At 36.7% G+C, this 23,736-nt stretch overlaps 2 protein-coding genes across 2 annotated transcripts in view; one reads left to right on the forward strand and one right to left on the reverse strand.

Annotated features, from left to right (window-relative positions):
- LOC128981890 (dynein axonemal heavy chain 3) overlaps positions 1-6,246 on the forward strand; it is a 54,944-nt gene extending 48,698 nt beyond the window's left edge. The window contains exons 41-44 of the mRNA XM_054400879.1: positions 1,028-1,236; positions 4,094-4,304; positions 5,524-5,637; positions 5,966-6,246. Coding sequence (XP_054256854.1) covers positions 1,028-1,236; positions 4,094-4,304; positions 5,524-5,637; positions 5,966-6,148 — 717 coding nt within the window. The 3' untranslated portion in view covers positions 6,149-6,246. The remainder of the gene's footprint in view (positions 1-1,027; positions 1,237-4,093; positions 4,305-5,523; positions 5,638-5,965) is intronic.
- Positions 6,247-7,895: 1,649 nt separating this feature from the next.
- LOC128981892 (protein YIPF1-like) lies at positions 7,896-15,208 on the reverse strand. Its single transcript, XM_054400880.1, has 3 exons — positions 14,390-15,208; positions 12,806-12,941; positions 7,896-8,485 (listed from the first exon to the last, which is right to left on the reverse strand). The coding sequence occupies exons 1-3, from the start codon at positions 14,972-14,974 to the stop codon at positions 8,316-8,318; spliced, it is 891 nt and encodes a 296-aa protein (XP_054256855.1). The 5' UTR covers positions 14,975-15,208; the 3' UTR covers positions 7,896-8,315.
- Between the last annotated feature and the right edge of the window lie 8,528 nt (positions 15,209-23,736).

Consider the following 23,736-nt stretch of genomic DNA (forward strand, 5'->3'; position numbering starts at 1 on the left):
GATGATCAGAACTTTGCCGCGATCGCATGAGATGATAATAATATCTAAACGACCGCGGGATATGATCATGATTTTACCGCGATCGCGCAATACGATAATGAGATCCACAGAGCCGTGAAGGATAATCAGAATATTGCCGCGATCGCATGATACGATGATAATGTCTAAACGACCATGGGATATGATCATGATTTTACCGCGATCGCGCGAGACTATGACAATGACTAAATGACCGCGGAATATGATCATGGTCCACACAACCACGGTAAACAGTCAGAAATTTGCCACGATCGCGGAAGACGATAATGATGATATCCTCATAACTGCGGGATATTATTAACATTTTGCCGTCTTCACGGCATGATGTCTTCACGGCTGTGAGGGATTATCAGAATTTTATCGTGATCACGCAAGAAGATGATAATGTCCACACGACCCCGGGAAAAGATTACAATTTTGCCTCATTCGCGGTAGACGGTGATAATCTCATCACGACCGCGGGATGTGTTCATATATTGCCGCGATCAAGGAAGACGATAATTATGTCCACACATCCGCTGGAAATAGTCAGAACTTTGACGCGATCGCGGGAGACGGACGATGATGACGTATATACAACCGCGGTAAATAATTAACATCTTGCCGCAATTGTGGGAGACTGTTAAGGTGTCTTCACGGCCGCAAGGGATTATCAGTTTACCGCGATCGCATGCAAAAACGGCCACAATTTTTTTCTTTTTTCCAATTTTTTGGCGCCCCCCAAAAAAGCCAATTGCCTCGCACCCTAGGCACGTGCCTACCTTGCCTATTCGGTAAATCGGCCCTGTTGAGTATCATTTTGCTGACCTAGGAACAGTAAATCTTAAGGCAAAAAATAACTCTAGAACAAAACATTCAACAACCTACTAACAGCTATTACAAATATTGAAATAAAATGAAGATTAACACAAATCTGGCCAGACCCGCAGATGAAACATAGGTTTATAAAAAAACCGATTCAGGATTAATAATATATTGTTGTTTCCAGGAGGCAATCCGGTTCAACCGGTTGTTGAGTGTGATAAAGAAGTCGCTGGAGAACGTGATAAAGGCAGTAAAGGGTGCAATAGTCATGTCTAAGGACCTAGAGGAGGTGTACACCAGCATGGTGGTGGGTCGGGTGCCAGCAGTGTGGGTCTCCAAGTCCTACCCCTCTCTCAAGCCTCTTGGCAGCTACATCAGTGACTTTCTCACCAGGTATGTACAACGTGATGTAGGCAGTGAAGGGTTCAATAGTCATGTCCAAGGACCTAGAGGAGGTGTACACCAGCATGGTAATGGGTTGGGTGCCACCAGTGTGGACCTCCGTTGGTTAAGAATTAATTCTTTTAATTTTTCCAAGTCCTACCCCTCTCTCAAGCCTCTTGGCAACTACATCAGTGACTTTCTCACCAGGTATGTACAACGTGATGTAGGCAGTGAAGGGTGCAATAGTCATGTCCAAGGACCTAGAGGAGGTGTACACCAGCATGGTAATGGGTTGGGTGCCACCAGTGTGGACCTCCGTTGGTTAAGAATTAATTCTTTTAATTTTTCCAAGTCCTAACCCTCTCTCAAGCCTCTTGGCAGCTACATCAGTGACTTTCTCACCAGGTATGTACAACGTGATGTAGGCAGTGAAGGGTGCAATAGTCATGTCCAAGGACCTAGAGGAGGTGTACACCAGTATGGTGGTGGGTCGGGTGCCAGCAGTGTGGGCCTCCAAGTCCTACCCCTCTCTCAAGCCTCTTGGCAGCTACATCAGTGACTTTCTCACCAGGTATGTACAACGTGATGTAGGCAGTGAAGGGTGCAATAGTCATGTCCAAGGACCTAGAGGAGGTGTACACCAGTATGGTGATGGGTTGGGTGCCACCAGTGTGGACCTCCGTTGGTTAAGAATTAATTCTTTTAATTTTTCCAAGTCCTAACCCTCTCTCAAGCCTCTTGGCAGCTACATCAGTGACTTTCTCACCAGGTATGTACAACGTGATGTAGGCAGTGAAGGGTGCAATAGTCATGTCTAAGGACCTAGAGGAGGTGTACACCAGCATGGTGGTGGGTCGGGTGCCAGCAGTGTGGGCCTCCAAGTCCTACCCCTCTCTCAAGCCTCTTGGCAGCTACATCAGTGACTTTCTCACCAGGTATGTACAACGTGATGTAGGCAGTGAAGGGTGCAATAGTCATGTCCAAGGACCTAGAGGAGGTGTACACCAGTATGGTGATGGGTTGGGTGCCACCAGTGTGGACCTCCGTTGGTTAAGAATTAATTCTTTTAATTTTTCCAAGTCCTAACCCTCTCTCAAGCCTCTTGGCAGCTACATCAGTGACTTTCTCACCAGGTATGTACAACGTGATGTAGGCAGTGAAGGGTGCAATAGTCATGTCCAAGGACCTAGAGGAGGTGTACACCAGCATGGTGGTGGGTCGGGTGCCAGCAGTGTGGGCCTCCAAGTCCTACCCCTCTCTCAAGCCTCTTGGCAGCTACATCAGTGACTTTCTCACCAGGTATGTACAACGTGATGTAGGCAGTGAAGGGTGCAATAGTCATGTCCAAGGACCTAGAGGAGGTGTACACCAGTATGGTGATGGGTTGGGTGCCACCAGTGTTGACCTCCGTTGGTTAAGAATTAATTCTTTTAATTTTTCCAAGTCCTAACCCTCTCTCAAGCCTCAATAGGTATGTAAAACGTAATGTATGCAGTGTAGGGAGTCATAGTGTTGTCCAAAGAGCCAAGACTTTAGTTTCAAACAACTACACAAAACCAAATAGTGCTTGCCTAGTTGTAATCAAAAGGTCGCCCGTTCAATTATGAAAAGGTCAGTAGCTTTTTGATGGTTTGTAACCAGGCCCAGCTGTCCTTGATTCCTGGGCTTTTAATAAAATCCAGGCTAAGAATCTGCTGCTTTTAGGAACAAAGCTACACAGATTATCTCAATCCAGCCTACGCTCTCGCTCATCTTGCTTACATATGAGGTCTGTTCAAAAAGTATCCAACTTTACTTACTATCTAGTAATCCGACAACTGCATTGAACTGCAGCCTAGCACTTAGGTCAAGGCAACTGTTAAGCACGTCACGTGACCTTAACATGGCGTCAGTTCTTTGTCGGCCGCCAAACGTTAAACTGTGTACGTAGTGCTTGTCGTTTTTTTGTGCTAAGGAGGATGACAGAAGGGGGGGAGCAGCGATACTGGATTAAATTTTGCCAAAATCTGGGTGATCCCTAGCTCAAAATGATTCTTAAGATTCAGCAAGCCTTTGGAGAAGACGCTATGGGTGCAACAAAGATAAATGAGTGGTACAACAGATTCAAAGATGGCCGCACTTTGGTGGACAGTGAACCTCGATCTGGGAGACCATCAACAAGTCGAAATGATGAAGTTAATGATCAAGTTAAGAGTATAAGTGAGGTGGATAAAAAGTGTTATTGTTGGTGAACTAGCTACGGAAGTTAGAATCAGTATTGGTTCAGATCATTCAATTTTAATTAAAGATTTGGTTATGTGCAGAGTTGTTGCAAAATTTGTCCTAAAGAACTTGACTGATGAACAGAAGGAATTGCGGCTTAAAGTTGCTCAAGACATGCTGAAATGCATTCACAATGCTACAACAGGCACCCTACTCACCGGATATGGCACTGTGTGACTTCTGTTCCCTCTACCTGTAAGAAACCGCTTAAAGGGGCCCGATTTCAGAGCAGAAATGAGATAATGCATGTGACAGCTCGTCTGAAGTGCATTAAGAAGGAAGATTTCCATGCTTATTTCCAAAAGTTACAGGAGCGCTGGAATAAGTGTGTGAAGTTGCAAGGAGACTATTTTGAATGAGATCAAATGTTAAAACAAATTCGTCAATATGCTTTTCGTGAACAACGCCGGATACTTTTTTAACAGACCTTGTATTCAGCTCAAAATACACACCTAGATGAAGTTTTTTCAAAAGCAATGATATGATAATAATATGGTGTGATATAATGCCAAATACAAGGTTTACATGTTGTTACTATTTTGTTTTGTGTAGCATGTAATTATTTTTAAATCATTATACAATTATGAAATTTGTCTGTCATCAGAATGCAGTTTCTCCAAAAGTGGATTGACTATGGGCCTCCAAATGTGTTTTGGCTGTCAGGGTTCTTTTTTACACAGTCTTTTTTGACTGGAGTGCTGCAGAACTTTGCTCGCCGGGAGAAGATCCCCATCGACCAGATGTGCTTCCAGTTCACAGTCACTCACTATGAAACTGACGCTCCTAGAGAACCTGAATTTGGGGTTTATTGTAGGGTAATTATCCAAACCATACATGCTATTGTAAAGTAACTATCAAAACCATTTATGGCATTTTAGGTAAACTTATACAACCTTCAGTACTATTGTAGATTAATTCTATGCTATTGTAGTGTAACCATGCTAACTATTACCATCCATGAAATATTGACATGTAGGGTGGTCATCAAACCATTAATGCAATTTAGGGTAACAAACATCTGTAATCTAGTAGATTAGTTTTGTGCTATTGTAGAGTTACTAGCACATGTGGCATAACAAACTGAATCATATACTTATGCTACAGAATTTTCACTATGTTCTTTGTTTTAAGTTCATTGTTGGTGATGATGAGTTACCTAATATTGCTTAAAGGTTTATTGCGGACATTTTCCATTATTGTATATCACCACTGTGATGGAAAATGTCCGCAGTAAACCTTTAAAAAACCGTACACTTTTTATTTTCCAAAGCAAGTTTGTTTATGTAATATTAATTGACATAATTTTTGTATTACTTGATAGAAGATCATTTGTTGTATGGGAGTCAATTTAGTACCTACCTTCTTGTAGCTAATTTATCTGTAACAAGTATTTTTAGTTTAACAGCTAGATTTGTTCAGTAATCTATAAATGTACAATAATTGCTTTCATGCAGCAAAAATATAAAGAGGAGGAATTCGGAGTCATGGTGGAGGTAAGTCGACTTATGAAAAAAAAATTCTAACAATATTTCACTTGGCAAGTCTGCAATGTGCAGTTGCATGGTAAACTTCTCCTAGTGCTGACTGCACTATTTTATTTTACTCCTGCGTTTTTTAACAAAATCACTGAGAAAACTTGTCAAACTTTATACTTAGTGCAAATTTATTGTGTGAGTATAACCAAGAAAAATATCAGCATTTAAAGTTGATATAAAAATATAAATAAACAATAAATCACAAGTCTTACAAATCATTTTGCTGATTTAGTTAAACTAATAAGGCAATTTTTATTTTCTGGTTAATCTTTTACATGTTGTTAAATATTAAATGCAGATTAGGTTGATTAGCCATGATTAGTATTATGGTTTTTTACTTACTTCCTAAATTGTTTAATAATATATTAAGTTAATAAGTTATAACACCTAAAAGCAGCAGATTGTTTTATGCAGTGGATTACTACACATTAAATAACTTAAATGTCTACTTATAAAATGCTATTTTCCCTTCCTGATTGACCCCTAATTTATGTTAAAGGGGCTGTTCATCGAGGGTGCACGATGGAATCGTAATACTAAACTAATCGATGAATCTTACAACAAAATTCTGTATGACACGCTGCCTATTATATGGTTCAAGCCGGGCGAAAAGGTAATGTAGCTCTTAATTTATGTCCTAGAAACATAAGTAGCATTTCTTGATAGTAAATGTGTTTAATGCATAGACCTTACATACATAAAATGCCATACAGCTTAGGCATATTTTAAGATAAGTAGGAATTAGTGGAATCATTTTTTAAGTGCGAGTCAGATGCTTAGACATATTCTTAGTACAAACGATTTTCTAATTTGAGACAGATTTTACGAATCAAATCTAATGTGAGGATGTTTTTTTTTTTTACATTTCATTGTGACGAAAACTTGCCAGATTTCCAGTATTGCCACACCTTTGCAGATCTCAACAGATTTTTATGTTGTAGGCCAAGTTAGTGGAGGAGCCCACTTACAACTGCCCCATATACAAGACGAGTGCAAGGCGAGGTATACTGTCTACCACCGGACACTCTACCAACTTTGTCATGTACATCCGTCTACCGTCCAACAAGTCTGAGAACCACTGGATCAACCGAGGAGTTGCGTCTCTGTGCCAGTTGGACGACTAACAACCAAATTCTAATTACATCTAGTCTAGCATATACTTTTATACTATTTGTACATTTATAAAAAAATGTTATTAATTTGACAACCTACTTAAATCTGACATGTCTTTTCTTGATCCAACCTATACTTATGAGAGAAATTAGTGATGCTAAAATTACTAGAACATCATGTTTACGGTTATGCGGGCTGTGAGACTGCCTTTGCGACATGAGTAGATTTTGCTTATTTCTGTAACCTAATAATTTTGATAGATTCGTAATTTTTACTTAACGATTTGAATTTGGACTTTGGTATAGTTAAAATTAGCAAACAAGTGTAAGAAAAAGGTAGAAGAATGTTTTGCAGTACCTGGTGTTTAGGATGGCTACTAGGCCTATCGCTGAGACTGCCACACGAAAATACATGACTTATAAAGCCGCCATACTAAGTGCAGCGACCGCAAGAATCCTTATAGAATTGACTAGGCCTATTATACAGGGTGTCCCGGAACTCTATACCAATATTTTAGGGCATTGCTCCTGGGTAAGAAACATACCTAAATATCATATTTAAATTGTCCGGAAGTCCTTAGTTACTCACACAGCCGCCATTTTGTTTTTTTAGTTATTAATTTTTTTCTAAAGAATGGTTAAACATACGAAATGGAAACTTTGCATGAACATTTATGACAACTAGACAAAGCCACAAAAAAATTATGACGATTTTTCATATTCATAAAACAAAATGGCGGCCATTTAAAATTTTGTTTCTTAAATAACTCAAAAACCGTTGATTTTATAAAATTTAAAATGGCCGCCATTTTGTTTTATGAATTTGAAAAATCGTCATAATTTTTTTGTAGCTTAGTCTGGTTGTCATAAATGTTCATGCAAAGTTTCCATTTCGTATGTTTAACCATTCTTTAGAAAAAAATTAATAACTGAAAAAAACAAAATGGCGGCTGTGTGAGTAACTAAGGACTTCCGGACAATTTAAATATGATATTAAGGTATGTTTCTTACCCAGGAGCAACATCCTAAAATATTGGTAGGGAGTTCCGGGACACCCTGTATAATATACAGGTGCGGCAAAAGTCAGGGTACCAAAAGTGCAGCTAAACTACGGTTAGTATTAAAAATTACTATATAACAGTATTATTGTAAGTACCTATTAGAGAAGCTGCTCAAAGTGATCACCACCATTGTCTATACACATGTAGCACCATTTCAACACTGATTTGCAGATTCTTTTACATAGTTGTGGTGTGAATATAACATCAAAATGTTCCATTATCAATTCTTTTAAATGTTCTAAACTTTGAGGTTTCTCCGAAAACACGTTTAGGAGGTTTTGTTCCAAGAAACTGTAGTTCATATGCTGCAATAACATCCATATAATCACGATCATATTTTCACAAATTTTTCAAAAGAAATACTTGTTGGTCTTAAGATAGTTTGCGATTCATAATTATAAACACTGATGTATGTGTTAATAGAACAAACACTACACTCACCAACTTCACTTCACAGTCACAGGTGGTATACTGCCAAAACAAACAATCCTCGATAAAGAATAAACGAAGGCAAAATAAAACATGACTTGACGTTAGATTAGAGATAGATAAGAGATAAAAATAGCGTGAGATATAAACAATGTCGCTTACCGGTCTGCAGCGGTACGCTGACTTTTGCCGCACCCGGTATAATCAAAAGAAATTGTTAGAGATTGAGACATCAGAGAAAATTCAAACAGAAGATAAAAACCAGTTCATATAGGTGGATTTTCCTTTATTTTACAAGTGTACATTTTCAATCACTTTACAAATAATATACATCCAGTTATTTATAAAATACAATATCTGCAACGTAAAAAGCAACTGTTAATAATTTTCAATCGTTTAAGTAGCACTGTTAGTCGTAGTTATATTTAAACAATAGAAATTGGATATTAAGTTTTTTACAAGAAGAGTGATACATTAATCCACTCTTTTAATATTCATAGTATTTAATTTTTTTTTATAGTTGAAAATATGTTATTGTATCTAAAAAAATATATTAAAAAATGGAATAACTAGACATACATTTTTAAATATCAAAACAATGCATATTAACAAAGAGAGGAATGTATTTAAAAAGTTTTACTTTCAAATTTGTATATTGTTGCATTTATTGTGCCACTCCTGCCCGGTGACTAAGTGGGTAGCTGAGCAGGAGTCTCAGGCATTAGAGGGGGCGGAGAGGCATGGAAGTAGGACAGCATGAAGCCAGCAGCCAATAACACATGACAGCCAAGAATGACTACCAGAAGCACCATACTGCGCTGACTGATAGCAGGCCATATAGCAGTCACTAGCACATAGCCTGCACAACAACACAACTTGTATGACTGAAAGTTACAACAATGAAGGTGCACATATTTATGAAAAAGGGTTGATGATGTAGTCACAGATATGCATTTCACAACAAGGGTATGATCATCAGAAGGGTATACACTAAATATGAAGAACTAAATGTTGCTGTGTGTAGGTATTTGTGAAACTATTGCTTTTTCACACAATAGCACAATGGAGACGGGCACGTGACGAGTGTGTGGTCATGTTGTTGCCGGTTTTATAATACATTGAGAGAGCTGAGAGCTGGTTTCTATTTCATATATTGTTTTAAAACTGACAGATTTGGACCATCATTATTCAGATGATTCACTGCGGTGTTCTTGTTAGTATTTTAATATAAATCATTCAAACTAGTGATGGACGTAAATCTCCCACAACTCAACAGGTGCTTGTCATAATGCCACAAAGCCATATTGTGAACAAACATTCACCATACCTGCCAGAGATGTGACGTTCAATTCTAGGGGGGGGGGGATAAACTAGTATTCACAAAGTCAGGCTAGGCATACACCTAGAACCAGCCACACTCAAATTTCTTCCCCGGAGTGCTCAGAAGGAGCCAAGAAAAATTCAGGGGTCGATACAAAGTTGTTCTTATCATAGGTTTTGACAAATCAATTTATTCCATTTAATCGAAGGCTCAGAGCTCTAGAAGCGCTCAGGAAATTCTGCAGATGCTCAGTTGGAGCTTTATCATCCGTGCCTTCTTTAGAGTGTTTTGAAATAGGTTGCCTAACTTTTTGACTGACTCTGTAGGACAGACGAGTATTCTATCTCGGCCAATTTGATAAAGCTACTCGTGTTAAATTTTAAACTTTGTAACTAAAGGGTCTTGTAAAATAAATTAATGTGTGGCGATTGAAGTATCAAATATAATATAAAAATCCCTACAGAGTCGTCGGGGCCTGACTAATTTATATTTAATCGGAGAGTTTTGCGTAATACAGTTAAAATAAAGTCAAACTATTATTTTGTAATTAATTGTTAAAATCTGAAAACTTCCATAACATTTAGTTTTTAATATTTATCGTTCATCTGAAGATTGGAACACAAAATGTGCATCAGTGACTAGAAGCAAAAATACTTAAAATAAATAATGTACCAAAAACTGACCTGAATTGAATCGAATTTTGTTATTTCTTTAACCTTTTGAGTGCCATGCAACGATATATCGTTTTGCACAACACATATGAAAAATACTTCACATTACATCACAACGATATATCGGCCCGGCGCAACTTTCGATCATGTGAGTTTTAATGGGCATATTGGTTGACTTGGTTGTCATTATAAAACGATAATTTCAATCAATTTCTCATACAATCGAGGCACAATATATCATGCCATGGCACTTTTGGGATGAAAAATTATACTTTTACCGATTTTTATTCTTGCGCACTACGCTTCGCCCCCACGGAAATCCTGGCACTTTTCAGACATACCTCGTAAAAAAACTCCGGCACTTTTTGGAAAGTACCAAAATAAATTTCTGTCACTTTTCGGAAAGTACCAAAATAAATTTCTGGCACCCAAAGGGTTAATTGAAAAATTCTTTCTCACTGCTATATTATTTACTTTGAATCTATTTTACTTATTACTAATTGATTTTAAAACAATTCACGCTAGAAATTATTTAAACTATTTTTAAGGGTTACCCCTTTCCCCTTGATAGATAACTTAATAGCATTCAATAACATTTTAATGACTGGGATTAAAGTTAGCTGGTCAAGAACTACATAAAGGGGACTAAGAGTCATCAAATAACTGATGTTGATTCGAGGGGACTACCTCACTGTCGGCTTAGTCACACTCTTCATTCACTTTCGCTAGCGATCAAACTGTTACCGGTAAACACTTTACCGACAGGTGTCCGCACTCTAGAGCCGAAACCATTTAAATGTGTATTTCGCCAGAGCTTACTCAGCAGGCCTTCTCTAAAGTCACAGTCACATCTGTCAGTTAAGGTGAAACTACATAAGCTTTATAGTGATTTTTAAAGTATTTATTAGTGTAGTTTAACGAAACAATCCAACTTTTGATGATCAAGGGTGAAGAAATCAACAGTGTTGGGGAAGCTACTTTTAAAATGTAGCTAGCTACAACTACTGCTACATTTCCAAAAAAGTAGCTTAGCTACAGCTACAGCTACAGTTCCGAAAAAGTAGCTAGCTACAACTACAGCTACAATGAAATGTAGCTACAGCTACAATTTTAGCTACTTTTCCAAAGACGTTAGGCCTACTTTTTATTCCACGCACATTAGGAAAATGTAAAATTAATTGCAACTACATTTTTACTGAACAAACATTAAAAAAATTTCAGTATTGTATCTTAACATTAATTGGAAAACAAATTATTCCTAGATTGTATTTAATTTTTTGGCATTATAAACCTAACATTACAACAACAGAACCAAATAGTTCGGTGTCCCATCATATTTAGTACTTATTTTTAAATATCACATTATTTTTAAGCATCTTAAATGTAAATTTCATTAAGTTCAAAGGACATACAACCAAACTATATTTTAAAAGCTCATTTTATTTCTTTAATATAGATTCATTTATAGATGTCTTATATCAACAATTAAGACCAATAAAACTGTAAAACGATTATTTAAAAATACTTTTTTGTGTTACAGAGCCTAGCCTACTGAAATTGGAGTTTATTGCTTTATTTTAATGTTAAAAACGACATTGCTATAAACTTTTAAGTGATAAGTTACTTGTTCTATGAATAACACTTTTCAATGTCAAGAAATCGTCCTTTATTGTCATTATGCATAGGGCAAATTGTACTTCAACCTAGTTGGTACTGTACAGAAAACAGTATCCAGTAACTTATCCTGAAATAGGCTTTTAATTTAAACATGTTGAAATTTGTAAAGTAAAAATAACATGTAGGCCTACTTGGCTATGTAACAAGTTGGCTATAGTAGGCTTGTTCTTGCTAGGACTAAACAGATAGGATTCCTAATAATTGAACTTGGAACTTGGTATTCGTCTTAAACCATAGTATAGCCTAGGAATTAATAGTCCTATACAAGAGCTGTTACCAGGAGCAAACTATGCTATTTTTTCAAAGTAAGTTTCATGTTATATGGAGATTTTTTCGTTACAATTATCATTTAGTCTATACATATCTTAAATCACATCAGGTAATTTCCTCTTTGTTAATTTAGTAAACCTTTGAAAAATCTTCGTAATCTAACCAAGGAAGGGCTTTTGATGATGAACCACAATCAACAGCTGAAGCAAAGGTTGATAGACCAGCTTTCTCATTATTTTAAGGTTTAGTGTTGGTTTCCATTAAAATCCAAGTTGAAACACTATCGGTATAATAAACAAACTAAATTGATTACTAATTTCCCTGTCAATCACTTGCAAGCATTCAATAGCTTCTCTTGTCACCGGTAACGTTTAAACGTCGTCTGCATCTAGCGATTTTATTTTATCTGACAGTAATCATAGAGTAGTAAATTAAGGAAATGAGAGCCAAAAATGTGGATAACACTCATTTTAATGGCCTCCATGTCCACACAACGTTGTAATAGGGATGAAACGGCTGCAACCAGCTGTATGAAGCCAAGAAAGTAAGGCCTAATTTTTTTGAAAATCTGAGTTTGAAAGAGGTTGTTTCACGTAAGGTTGAGGTTATGATAAAAATCACTATCTCAAACAATGTTAATGTAGCGAGAAAAGTAGCTAAAACTCCGCTACAACTACTTTAAAAATGTAGCTAGCTACAGCTAAAGCTACAAAATCTTAAAAGTAGCGTAGCTACAGCTAACGCTACAAAAAAAGTAGCGCGCTACTGTAGCGTCGCTACTTGTAGCGCGCTACTTCCCAACACTGGAAATCAAGTAGGCCTAAGTACTAGGCTAGGTACTGATTTTACATTCATTGTAAACTCTGATGTTTTCAGACAATAATTTCACCCTGTGGCCCTAAATAGGTTTGGTTGGTTTATGCCATGGTGTTAGAAACATTTTATATGCTATACTGTAGGGTATCCTATTTTACTATTTAGAATCTACTTTTTGTAAGGCTGACAGTTTGGTTCATAACTCTAATTAGCTTTAAGGTGTGTTGACTTTCTTTTAATACTTTCTTATGAAATGGCGACCATACAATGTAGGTATTTTAAGCCAAGTATGAATGGAGATGAGTGTAGGATGAGTGGCGCGATCTTGTAGTCTTGTTAGTGACTAAGGCCGACATTCCTTAGACACAGCTGTTGATATAGGTTTCTTTAAAGTAGAATAGGCTAATGCAAAGATGTATTTTACCTGACATAGTTGCTCCTACTATGAGCAAAAGCCATTGTAGCCAACCAACTTGGATGACCCAAAGTACAGAGACAGGAACGTAAATGGCCAGTGAATAGCCATAAACACAAAGCAGCTCTAACAACGTAATGGTCCCCTGTAAAAAAAAAAGCATTCAACTAAGTTATGTACGGATGGCAAAATGAATTTGACTAAAGTAGGTACCTAGTTAACAAATAACTGACTGATTCATTACCCGTTTCATATGTGTGTACAGGTTTGCATACAAAATAAAAAGGGCACAAGTTAAAGTTTTATTCGGCCCTAAAAATAAAAGTAATAGGATATTGAATCCATACTGTAGGTTTATGTATATGGTACCTACTATAACATATATGTATAATAGGTAGGCCTAGCCTATAATATTTGTATGAAAAGTTTGATTATGGAACCAACCACAATTTGTCATTGGCCTATTATATTACTGTACCTACTCAAATTAACTCTTAAGCCCCAACGTAACTAGATCAGTCTTTACCGAGCTTACAACTATTCGTCCGAGAGCATAATTCAATTTTAAAGGCAAGACTCTCTTCCCGATTATATATCCTCTTAATTGAGTGAGACAATTAATCGTGTGATGACACTGTGAACAAGCTTGTAACTTTTAAAATTAGTCAAGCTAACCAACCTAGACGTACCATCCTATTGATCAATTATTAAATCTGATCAGCTTTAACCCTACGAGTGTTGTGTCGAAAAATCGACACATAACACACTTTGTGTAGTGTTTTGTGTCGATTTTTCGACTCACAAACACTGTTTACGGCGACAGGCTCTATGACTGACAAAATCGGATTGAACTGGATCGAGTTAGGTATCGTTTTATTTGGCAGATTCTAAGATTTCTCCCGAGATCTGTCTCTAAGCGCTTTTTTTTCTCGAGCCGATCATAATTGTACCGGTAGCAGACAGCTGACGTGCGTATTTGTAAACAGCTTGGTTAACCTCGCACCGATGACTGATGTGTTTTATTACGTTTATCATTGTTTTAGTGTTAAAAATACTCCTAGCTATGGTTAGGCTATGCATTCTTAGCTAAACGCTATGTACCAAAATCTGTTTTTTGCCCATAACTTATTTATTTGCAAATCTACCTATATATAAGCTAGTAGGTACTTCCTTATATTATTCTATTTTTGGAATCCTCATAAAATTCTGAACAAAGTGGCTATTTTCAAATATTTATAGGCATAGGCCTATAATTTATAAGTAGGCTACAATTTCATTGAGCGCAAACTTATTTTTTTTTTTAATTTTCCAAAATATTTTTTTTTTCCTAAAAAATTGTTTTGAAACAAATGTTACTTATATTTTGTGTATAATATTGAAGCCCATGATTTTCCAAACAAAATGGTATATAGAACAGTATAATTAACATTGTTTTTAAGCTTCTCAGATCCGTTTTAATAAAGCCTTGCAAATGCGCAAAAAATAGGCAAACATTAAGGCCAAAACTAGGGACACTCGGAGGGTTAGGGCATGACAGTAGTGAATGATTTTAGGTTGATAAGGATATGATTTTAGTGTAATACACTAACTCACCTCGTGAAGTGCACCTTGATATTTCAAAAATCCCCATAAACAAGATGGTAGTAGCCATGCATAGGCAAATATAGCTGTTCCTGCCAATGTGACGGCGTGAAAGTTGTATTTCCAGTGGTAGTGCATACTTGCAGCTGTCTGAAGGTAGTTAGCTAAATTACCGCTGATAGCAATTGTAAATACTAGAGTTACACATATCCAAAATGGTCCATACAAATCTGGTTTAGATTGAATGTGCTGTTGAAGGAAATTAACCCCTGGCTTTGGCACCATAGCCCACAGTATCCTTTCAACAACCTGGTCTGTATTTACATCAAAAAGTTGCTGATAATACTCAAGGCTCCAAATAGAGAAGGATGGTTTTTCGGAGGTTTCATTGTAAATCGGTGTACTAGATGCACCTGTGGATGCTCCTGGTGTTTGGGGAGTCTGGTTGAAAGTAAGAGTATGAGAATTGTGAACTTCTAATTTTGCTGCGCCGCCAAGATCATTAGAGGTAAACTCTTGAAAATGTAACTGAGTAGAAAATGAAGCTGGAGGGGAATCAATTTCAATCAGTTTATCTCCCCTATTAGGTGCAGCCATATTTTTAGCTAACTTAGGCCTACAGTACTTGAAAGATCAAGATGAGTATCACATCAAAATGATTCAATGCCGACTCACTTTTCTAGAAAATTGGATAGCCTATATTCCAATTGAATATAGCCTAATTAAGCTTCACCTCAAAGTAGAAAATTAAACCCTAAACAATATTATAGATTATAAATCAATGAAGAATAGCAGGCGACAACTGAACTGATTCTTGACTCAAAGGCAGACTACTCGTACTCGACTACTGACATGACGATGACAGTACACAACAACGATCAGGGAACCAACCTAACCATCCCTCTTAATACGTTTCGTTATTTTCTACCAATCATGTATTTTTTATACCAAAGTTCCTATCTGAAATAATTTTTCTAGACTTCTGCCAAACAATATAATTTATGAATATATTAAAAGGTTGGGGAGCAAGCTATTTTACTGGTTAAGCACGGGGCTTTGGTCCTCAAGGTCTAGGGCTCAAAGCCCTTAAGTCAATCACCATTGGTTTTTGGCTGAGTCATAATGCACGGCCGCCAGAGAAGGTGGCCGTGCTTATGACTTAATGTCGTGATAATCTTAAAGCTGGGTTTTCCTAGACGCGGAGTCGGCCAGCGGAGAGCGGACAACGGAGAGCGGAATTGAAATTAACATGGCATTCCGCTCCGCTGCTAGGAAAACAGTAACATTAAATTACCTAAGACAAGCTGAGTCCGCTCTCCGTTGTCCGCTCTCCGCTGGCCGACTCCGCGTCTAGGAAAACCCAGCTTAAGCCCAACCTAAAGTAATAAGTAAAACGATTTCAGGTGCAAGTATAGGGTTCTAGTTTATGTAGGTAAGTCTATAAGAGATGTTTTATCTAAGACATACAACAAAAACTAAAACTATCAAAAATAAGTGCCAAATTTATTGATGAATTCTATATCTTTCATTTCTATATATTTCAAGAAACATCAATATTATAACGGAATCCTGCTCTTCAATGCTTTGCCGAAACATCTAAAAATTGAGTCAGACCCTGTCATTTTTTAAAAAATCTCCGGAAATTACTAATCTAAATGCTACTACCGTGTCCGTGAGTTTATTGCTGACGGGCAGTCATGGGCATAATGGGTGAATTAAAAAAAAATTAAATGTAAACCAAATGTAAATATCTATGGCATGTAGTATAAGGAATTTTTGATATATTGTATGTATTAACTTACTATAATTGACAAAACCAATGAATGTAAACTATGTAAATCTGGTTGAATAAATGACTTATGACTTAATTAATTGAACTATCCTCTATTTTGTAAAATTAATTTAAACTGTAATAAATGTATCTTCAATCCTAGACAAACAAAAATATAGTCAGGTTGGCTTCAAAATCTAGATGAAGTAGCATTGACTTTAACTAGAAAACTGGATCTGACTTTTCAACCGAAGTTTGTGTAGCCTAAATCGCTTGTTTTGTTTTCACATATTATTCCTAATAACATGGCTTTTTACTTTCTCCTCCTACCATAATATATGGAGAAAGTACTTTAAATTGCATGTATTTTAAATTGTCAAAACGTTACCATGGGATCTCCTTATACGTATGACCCTGTTTTACACAATCATCTATGTGGAGTAACAAAAATAGATAAAGTGAGGAAACACGCTCATGGGACAACTGTGCGTGTTCAGCTCTGGTATGTTGTGCCAGAAATATACTTGTGAAGAGCAAGGAAGAGACCGAATGGTGAGCACTGCGCGGAAATTCCTATCCCACAGGGCACAGGGACATAGGGGGTGGGATATGCCTCCACCGTGCGCGTTGTAGTTCATGAGGACGAGGGGGCACTATTGGACTTTGCCCTAGACACCAGCACTAGTGCACACACCACTCACCCCTAAGTGTAACATGGAGTAACCCCTTTGTTCATTTTCTGTGTTTCTTTTTGTGTATGAATGTATATAGTGTGAATATTAGTACGGAAATTAGTTTAATATGACCCAATCCATGCGTATCAACGGTCTAGCGCTCAAGTATCAAGGGTTTAGAGTACTATTAGGCTGCATATATCCGTTCATTTCACTGAACTGATTTAATTTTGTCCTATCCTGCAGAACATGCTATAACTCTAACTTTAGGGAATTGTTTATATATGACCATTACTGCTCATTATTTTAGTGCTATTAGTGCTCTGTACCACGGCCACCTTTAACTCCAGGCCGCGGCCTTCAACGTGGCAACATCGCAAGTAGGGTTGTATTGTAACAGCTGTTTTGTTTTGGAGGCAGTATTTGTGTATTTTTTTATAATATGAAAGCTTGGTTAATGGACTATGAAAATACTGACTCCACTTTAAATATACAAAATTCGATTTTCTATTTTAATATTGTTCTTTTTTCAATTCTATATGTTTAAATGTATTAAAAGATTTAAAATAAATTAAATCTTTTAATACATTTACGTTCATATATTTACATTTAAATGAATAATACGCGAATTAATGAGCTGGTGTCACCTGTATACCACGTTTTCTTATGGGACGTGTCTGGCGCTAGACAACACTACTGGCCTGAAGTTAAAGGTGGCCATGTCTGTTCCATTTTTTGTGGATTTCAGCGTCAATAGGTATCCTATATTCAACGCCTTTGCGTTACTTATAACACCCACTTTTCTTGTTCTGGTACCTGCCCTGTATTCGATTCTATATTCTTTCTGTACTCGACGTTCTGTACCCACGAGCACCTCAGCTTCCACATGCACAGGATAACAGCTATTTGTGTAATAGCTTCACTGTATATCTTTAATTGGACCTGTTTAGATAGTTGTTTCGTTTCAACAGATGCAGTTTGCAGTTGCGAACGGTGCATTGTGATTTTAAGTACACCTTAAACACCTTAAAATCACAATTCTTTACTGTTTGTTTATGTTTATTTTTGACTTAAGCTGCTTGAAATTGAAAAGGTGTTTTATGATTATGAAAATTAAAGTGTTGTGAGTAAGCTGAAGCTGATTATTTGTTATTAGGTATTCACAATTAAATATTTTGCGTGCATGAATTATTTATGAAGTTTTAAATGTTCACTTAACCTATCTTTTTCGGATTCCTCAAGAAAAGTGATTGTTAATGTTAGGTTGAGTTGCGTTTGTGTGTGAATTTGTTAGATTGGAGTTTTGGTAGTGGTAGGTCTAGGTTTATTTTGATTAGGCTAAGTTAGTTGGGCCTTTCAGTGGAGTTTAGGTCTAAGTTATTGCCTTTGAAAAAGTTAAATTAATAACTTACCTAACTTATCTATTAATAAGAGTATGCCTAAGTTACCTTAGAGGCTAACTTAGACCTACCACTACCAAAACTGCAATCTAACAAATGGGTCGCTGTCAATGCGCCACCACGTCAAACCGCCACCTCGGTGTTTTGGTCAGAGGCGTCAACCCGCCACCACAAAAAAACCGAGGTGGTGGGTTGACGTGTACGTACAGGTCAACCCGCCACCTCGACAACAGGCCACCACGACAACCCACCACCACACAATTTTCCGAGGTGGTGGGTTGTCGTACACACTCAAGTCAATGAGCCACCACGACAACATGCCACCACGACAACCCGCCAACACCAGTTTTTATAAGAGGTGGCGGGTTGTCGTGAAGCTCCATGTACGATGTTGGCAACCCGCCACCTCGTACGTAGGCGACAACGTGCCACCCCGTCAACCCGCCACCACTCTTTTACGAGGTGGCGGGTTGACGTGTACGCTCAGTGTTCGGTGCCGTCAACGTGCCACCTCGACAACCCACCACCTCGCGGTTGGATTTATCAATAAATAAATCGGTTGGATTTATATTCTGTAGCATTGAATATATTGTACTTTGATTCAGTTAATTTAGAGAAAGTTAATGTACCTAACTCTTAAATAGCATTTCTGGACATTTTAGTTTATTTTCGAAAAAAAGATTGATAGGTAATACAATTATTAACATGGTGAAAACCCGACATTTGAAAGGGTCTCACGCCCTTAAGGGTAGGAACTTTTAAATTCTAAAACCTTAATGCAAAACTACGAATTGGTCCGAATCCTTTAACACCAACACCTTAAACGTTGAAATTTGTCCACAAATAAGGGAGGAGTAGTGATCACAAAACACAGTCCTCGCGTATTAATATGAGATGATAAAAACGTATACCAAAAACAAAAATAGAATAGTTATTTTACTTAATTGCCAGTGAATAAAAAATTTTTTTAAATTTAAAAGGTAATTCGGGTGAAATTATCGGTATGCTGTGATTAGACCACGAATACTAGAAGAGACCCGGTATGGATTATAAACATAAGCAAATGATGTTTTTAAAAAATAGTACAACACCCCATTGCTGTAACAATTAGGCCTATGGTCCAAAAGTTATTTCAGCTTTTGTGATTTTGAACTTACTATCACCGCTTTCCCATTATATAGGATGTTAACAAGCTTAGGGGAGAAAGTATGTTTCAGAATGCTGATACCGTTTATTTTTACATTTATTTTGTCATTTCTAATGTTTGATATTAAGTAATCGTCTGTGATCCTACTAATATTATAAATGAGAAAGTTTAGATGTATGGATGTATGGATGTATGGATGTATGTTTGTGACAAGTGAACGTGAAAAATACTGGTCGGATTGGGCTGAAATTTGGCATGACGATAGCTCACATTCCCGATTAACATATAGGCATATTTTTATTTCAAAAATCCTTTCGGGCTCCGCCCCAGTGGCTCTGAAGTTTCCCATGTTAACCTTATGAGAAATGGAATTATTGAATCTTAACAGCTGTTTCAATTAAACAAGTTGGTTATGTTCTGTGATGTCCAATAGCATTAAAGTTACAAGGATTACCAACAGGGTGCAGCACTATTATTTCTTTTACATTTATGACAACAGCTAATTTGCAACCAAAAGGTGAGTGAGCGTAGCGAACGAACTTCAACCTGGAGGCGAGTTAGCGTAGCGAACGAGCTAACCTGAAGGCAAGTGAGCGTAGCGAACAAACTTCAACCAGGACGTGATTGAGCCATGCGAACGAGATAATCTTGAAAATGAAGAAGTTAAACGGGGCAAAGCCCGCGGGTTACAGCTAGTATGAAATAAATTGAATCGCGTATATTGACGCTTTCAATTGGCTGAAGGCCACTGGGGCAGGGCCCTGATGGAATTTCAAATGTGTTTTGTTTTATGGCAAATTTACATGTCACGACCTACCCAACGACACCTTAAACTTGATGATCGGATGTGTAGCATTTTCAAAACAATAATCACAACATTTGTGTTGGCCAATTAAATATTTAAATAATGATGATGTTTATGTGTAAACGTATCCTCGACTAAACAATTTTCACAATGTGCAGTATATCGTATCTACATAGGTTAAAATAATATTACTGATTCATTTGAACCTTAATTATGCATCAAGCAGTTTCATTACGGTATACGATTAGATACAAATTTGACTTAGGATTATAACCTGAAAAAAGTCAAAGCCAAAGTCCTTTATTTTTGTTAACCTGATTTTGTTTGAAAAAAAAAAATGTTTTTTTTTTCACAAGATAATGACTTTTGGTACCATTTGCCTCCGTTTAATAACTGATCAACGCTGTTTGGCGAAATAATATTACATTTGGATGTTAAAAATGTAACTGGCCTAAGCGTTTATTTCAAGTTACGGCCTGATTCATACGTTGAAGTACAGTGCTACTTTACTAATATTACAAATGAATGTTTGTTTGGGGTTCAATCATTCAATAACAATTCATTGGGCACATCGGGATTAGGCTGAAATTTGGCATGATGATAACACTTTTCTGATTAAAATATAGACTTGTTATTACCTCAAAACTTTTTTCTTTCTTTTTGCCTTTTTGAATATCTCTCGTATGTATTTAGAACAATAGCACAATATGCATCGTTATTAAAAAATCAGGAACGAACCACGAATTATTACTGGGAAAGGTGAACGAAATGCATGTTGTAAAATGTAGACGTGGACACCTGGTGCAAAGTATTTGGCCGATTGTTTAATATAAAAAAACCCATAACAGTCAGTACTAGGAAATATTAGGGAATAGAATACAGGGGTGTCCAGTTAATCCCCTCGCACGTTTCTACGAATGGACTTAATATGAAATTTCTTAGATTTTTCTTTCACATCAACAGGCCATTCCAGTTATTGAGGTGTCGGGTCACTCAGGTCCTTAAATTTCCAACCTAAATACTGTTTTCATTTCACGTAGTAATCACAAAAGATAACCAAACTAATATTCTGCTGTTGATAAAACTATTCTATTTCTTGTATTAATTTATTTTATTTAGTCGTCGGATTATACTTTTTGAAAGATTTTTTAGACAAAACAATCCAAATCACTGTTTTGAATGATATTGGACACGTTTCTTTAAAATTGTACTAAAACGTCACTTACCAAATACCATAATGTGACGAGATAATACGTTATCTGAAAACAATTGGTGACCTGTTTAGTGTAGTCGTCTTCCTACCAACTGTCAATTATATCTTTACGTTATAATTTATTTACAATTAGTGAATAAACGGAACTAGCTGCTGTGCCCGTGATTCGCAACGGGAAGATGTACCAAAAGTCCATACTGCCTAATCCAAACACTTGTTAAGTAGATTGAATTTTTAAACAAATAGCAATCAATTTTTTACAAAAATGTATGCCCTACATTGTAATTACCCTACTGTTTACATTAAAATATATCAATAACATAATTTTTATAACTTATGGTTATAGAATTTTTCTTAATTTCAATAATCAATTGCATAAATAAACCTACCACATAGTTGTGTAAATTACATAATGTTTACAATTAACATATGTTCTTCTTCTCATTTTTAATTTCTGACAACAGCTGGAGTTACATAACAATGTCTGTTTCCCATGAATCTTATGAAGAAATATGAACCTGTAAAGGGCCCCAGGGCCTCACCCTAATTATTTCCCTAAAAAGAAAGTTTCCTGCACAACTTCACGTTACGCTCTTTCCAAATGACACCAAAAACATGCCAATCGGTTTAGTAGTTTCGGAGGAGTAAATGTCACAGAAAACCCTGCTTGCGTATTAAATAAGTTAAAAATCCCTCACCTCAGAATTTTGAAAGACCGTGGAGCAGATACTAGTTCAATATCGAAGGTGGGGGGTCGTTCTAATCCTCGGAGCGGTAGCTTGATTTTTGTCCAATTTGAGTCCAATCGGTTCAGTAGCTTACAGTTTATCTCATACAAACACACACACACCACCTCTTCTTTATAATAGTATAGATAGATTTAGTAGATGATAGATGGATAGAGATGTCATTATTATGTGATTATTGTTATTGTTTATATTTGATTTGTTTACAAGTTGTACACAGATTTAGTTTAGTTATACTTTTAAATATGAATCAATTATTTCATACAATTTTCAACAGTACATTAGTGGAATGCCCCGAACCCATTGTGCCAAGAGTAAAAGTATGGTATTAATGCTACTTTGATATTATCCGGAGGCCACCCTTATACAGCGTGCTGCGGCGGTTATGTTAGGTTGGGTCATCATAAATATGTTTGTAGAACTTTCTTAGTTTCGTTATGGATGGAATGATACCAGATGAGTCATACCATCGCCAAATCCCCTCCAAGTAGGCCAAGGTCAGGTCGTTGACCAATAGCCGGAGCGCGCGCATCACCTGTCACCACCTGTATCTCAGGTATCGTCACTCATGTTGTATTGTTAGATTCATAATGAAATGAGGAAACCCTACCTAACATAACCGCTACAGCGCGCAGTATTTACTCAGTATCTACTCGGCGGAGTTCGTGTGGCAGCTAGGGACGGTGACGCATTCAACTCAATCTTGCCTTCTGGGAGGCAGAACTCAAAAACCACTAATTGCAATTGCAATCATTTCATTTTTGGACAGTAAGTTAATTAAAGAATGTTCTTTCTAATCATGTGTTTTTGTCTTAGGTAAAAAAATCCCTCTAGAAAACAAGTGGCCTCCGAATAATACCAAAGTAACGGGCGGTACGGTATTTCCTGAATCATGAAATAGAATTTTAAGCAAAGCATGATAAATTCAATAGAAATCTTGGTTTAAGATATCTCCTAATGAGATTTTTGGAATATATCTGTCTGGTATGAACTTTTCTGGGCAATACCCTTGACTCAAGAGGTCGAAAGTACGTTACCGGTTAGGTCGAGTCTAGTTCTGTATCCTTTCTCAAATTCTTCTTAATAGAAAAACAGGTGCGCGCTAGTCCACACAAAGTACATTTTAGTCTGTTGTACTCTGTATCAACGATGTATATTTTGTTTTATGTTTTTGGTTGAATGTATTATTATTTTCACCACAATACGGTTTTAAGAGAAATTATAACCGAACAATATTTTCATAATTTTTGTTTAGGCCATACACACGTGAATTACAATTAATTGACGAAGTTGTTAGGTAACTTATTTTGTAATTCATTGTCATAATGCTGAAAAAGAAAATAAATATGGGTATTATACCAGGTATACACCTACAAAAAATCCTAAGAAACTAATAACTTATTTTTCAAAATTATTAAAGTTTCATGTTTTTGTCTTCAATAAAAATATGCGAAAACATAAAAAATATTGTTATTTTAATTCTAGAATGATCCTAAGTTGTTCATTTGTAGCGAGTTTATCTTACAATTTTTTTTTTAAACAATAACCGTTGATTAAAAGGAAAAATTGTCTTGCGTGGATGCGCGTGTACTTTGTTTCTATG

Source organism: Macrosteles quadrilineatus, unplaced genomic scaffold (assembly GCF_028750875.1).
Source record: "Macrosteles quadrilineatus isolate MER2022 unplaced genomic scaffold, UCM_ALF_1.0 Scaffold_55__1_contigs__length_795759, whole genome shotgun sequence".
Lineage (NCBI taxonomy): Eukaryota > Metazoa > Arthropoda > Insecta > Hemiptera > Cicadellidae > Macrosteles > Macrosteles quadrilineatus.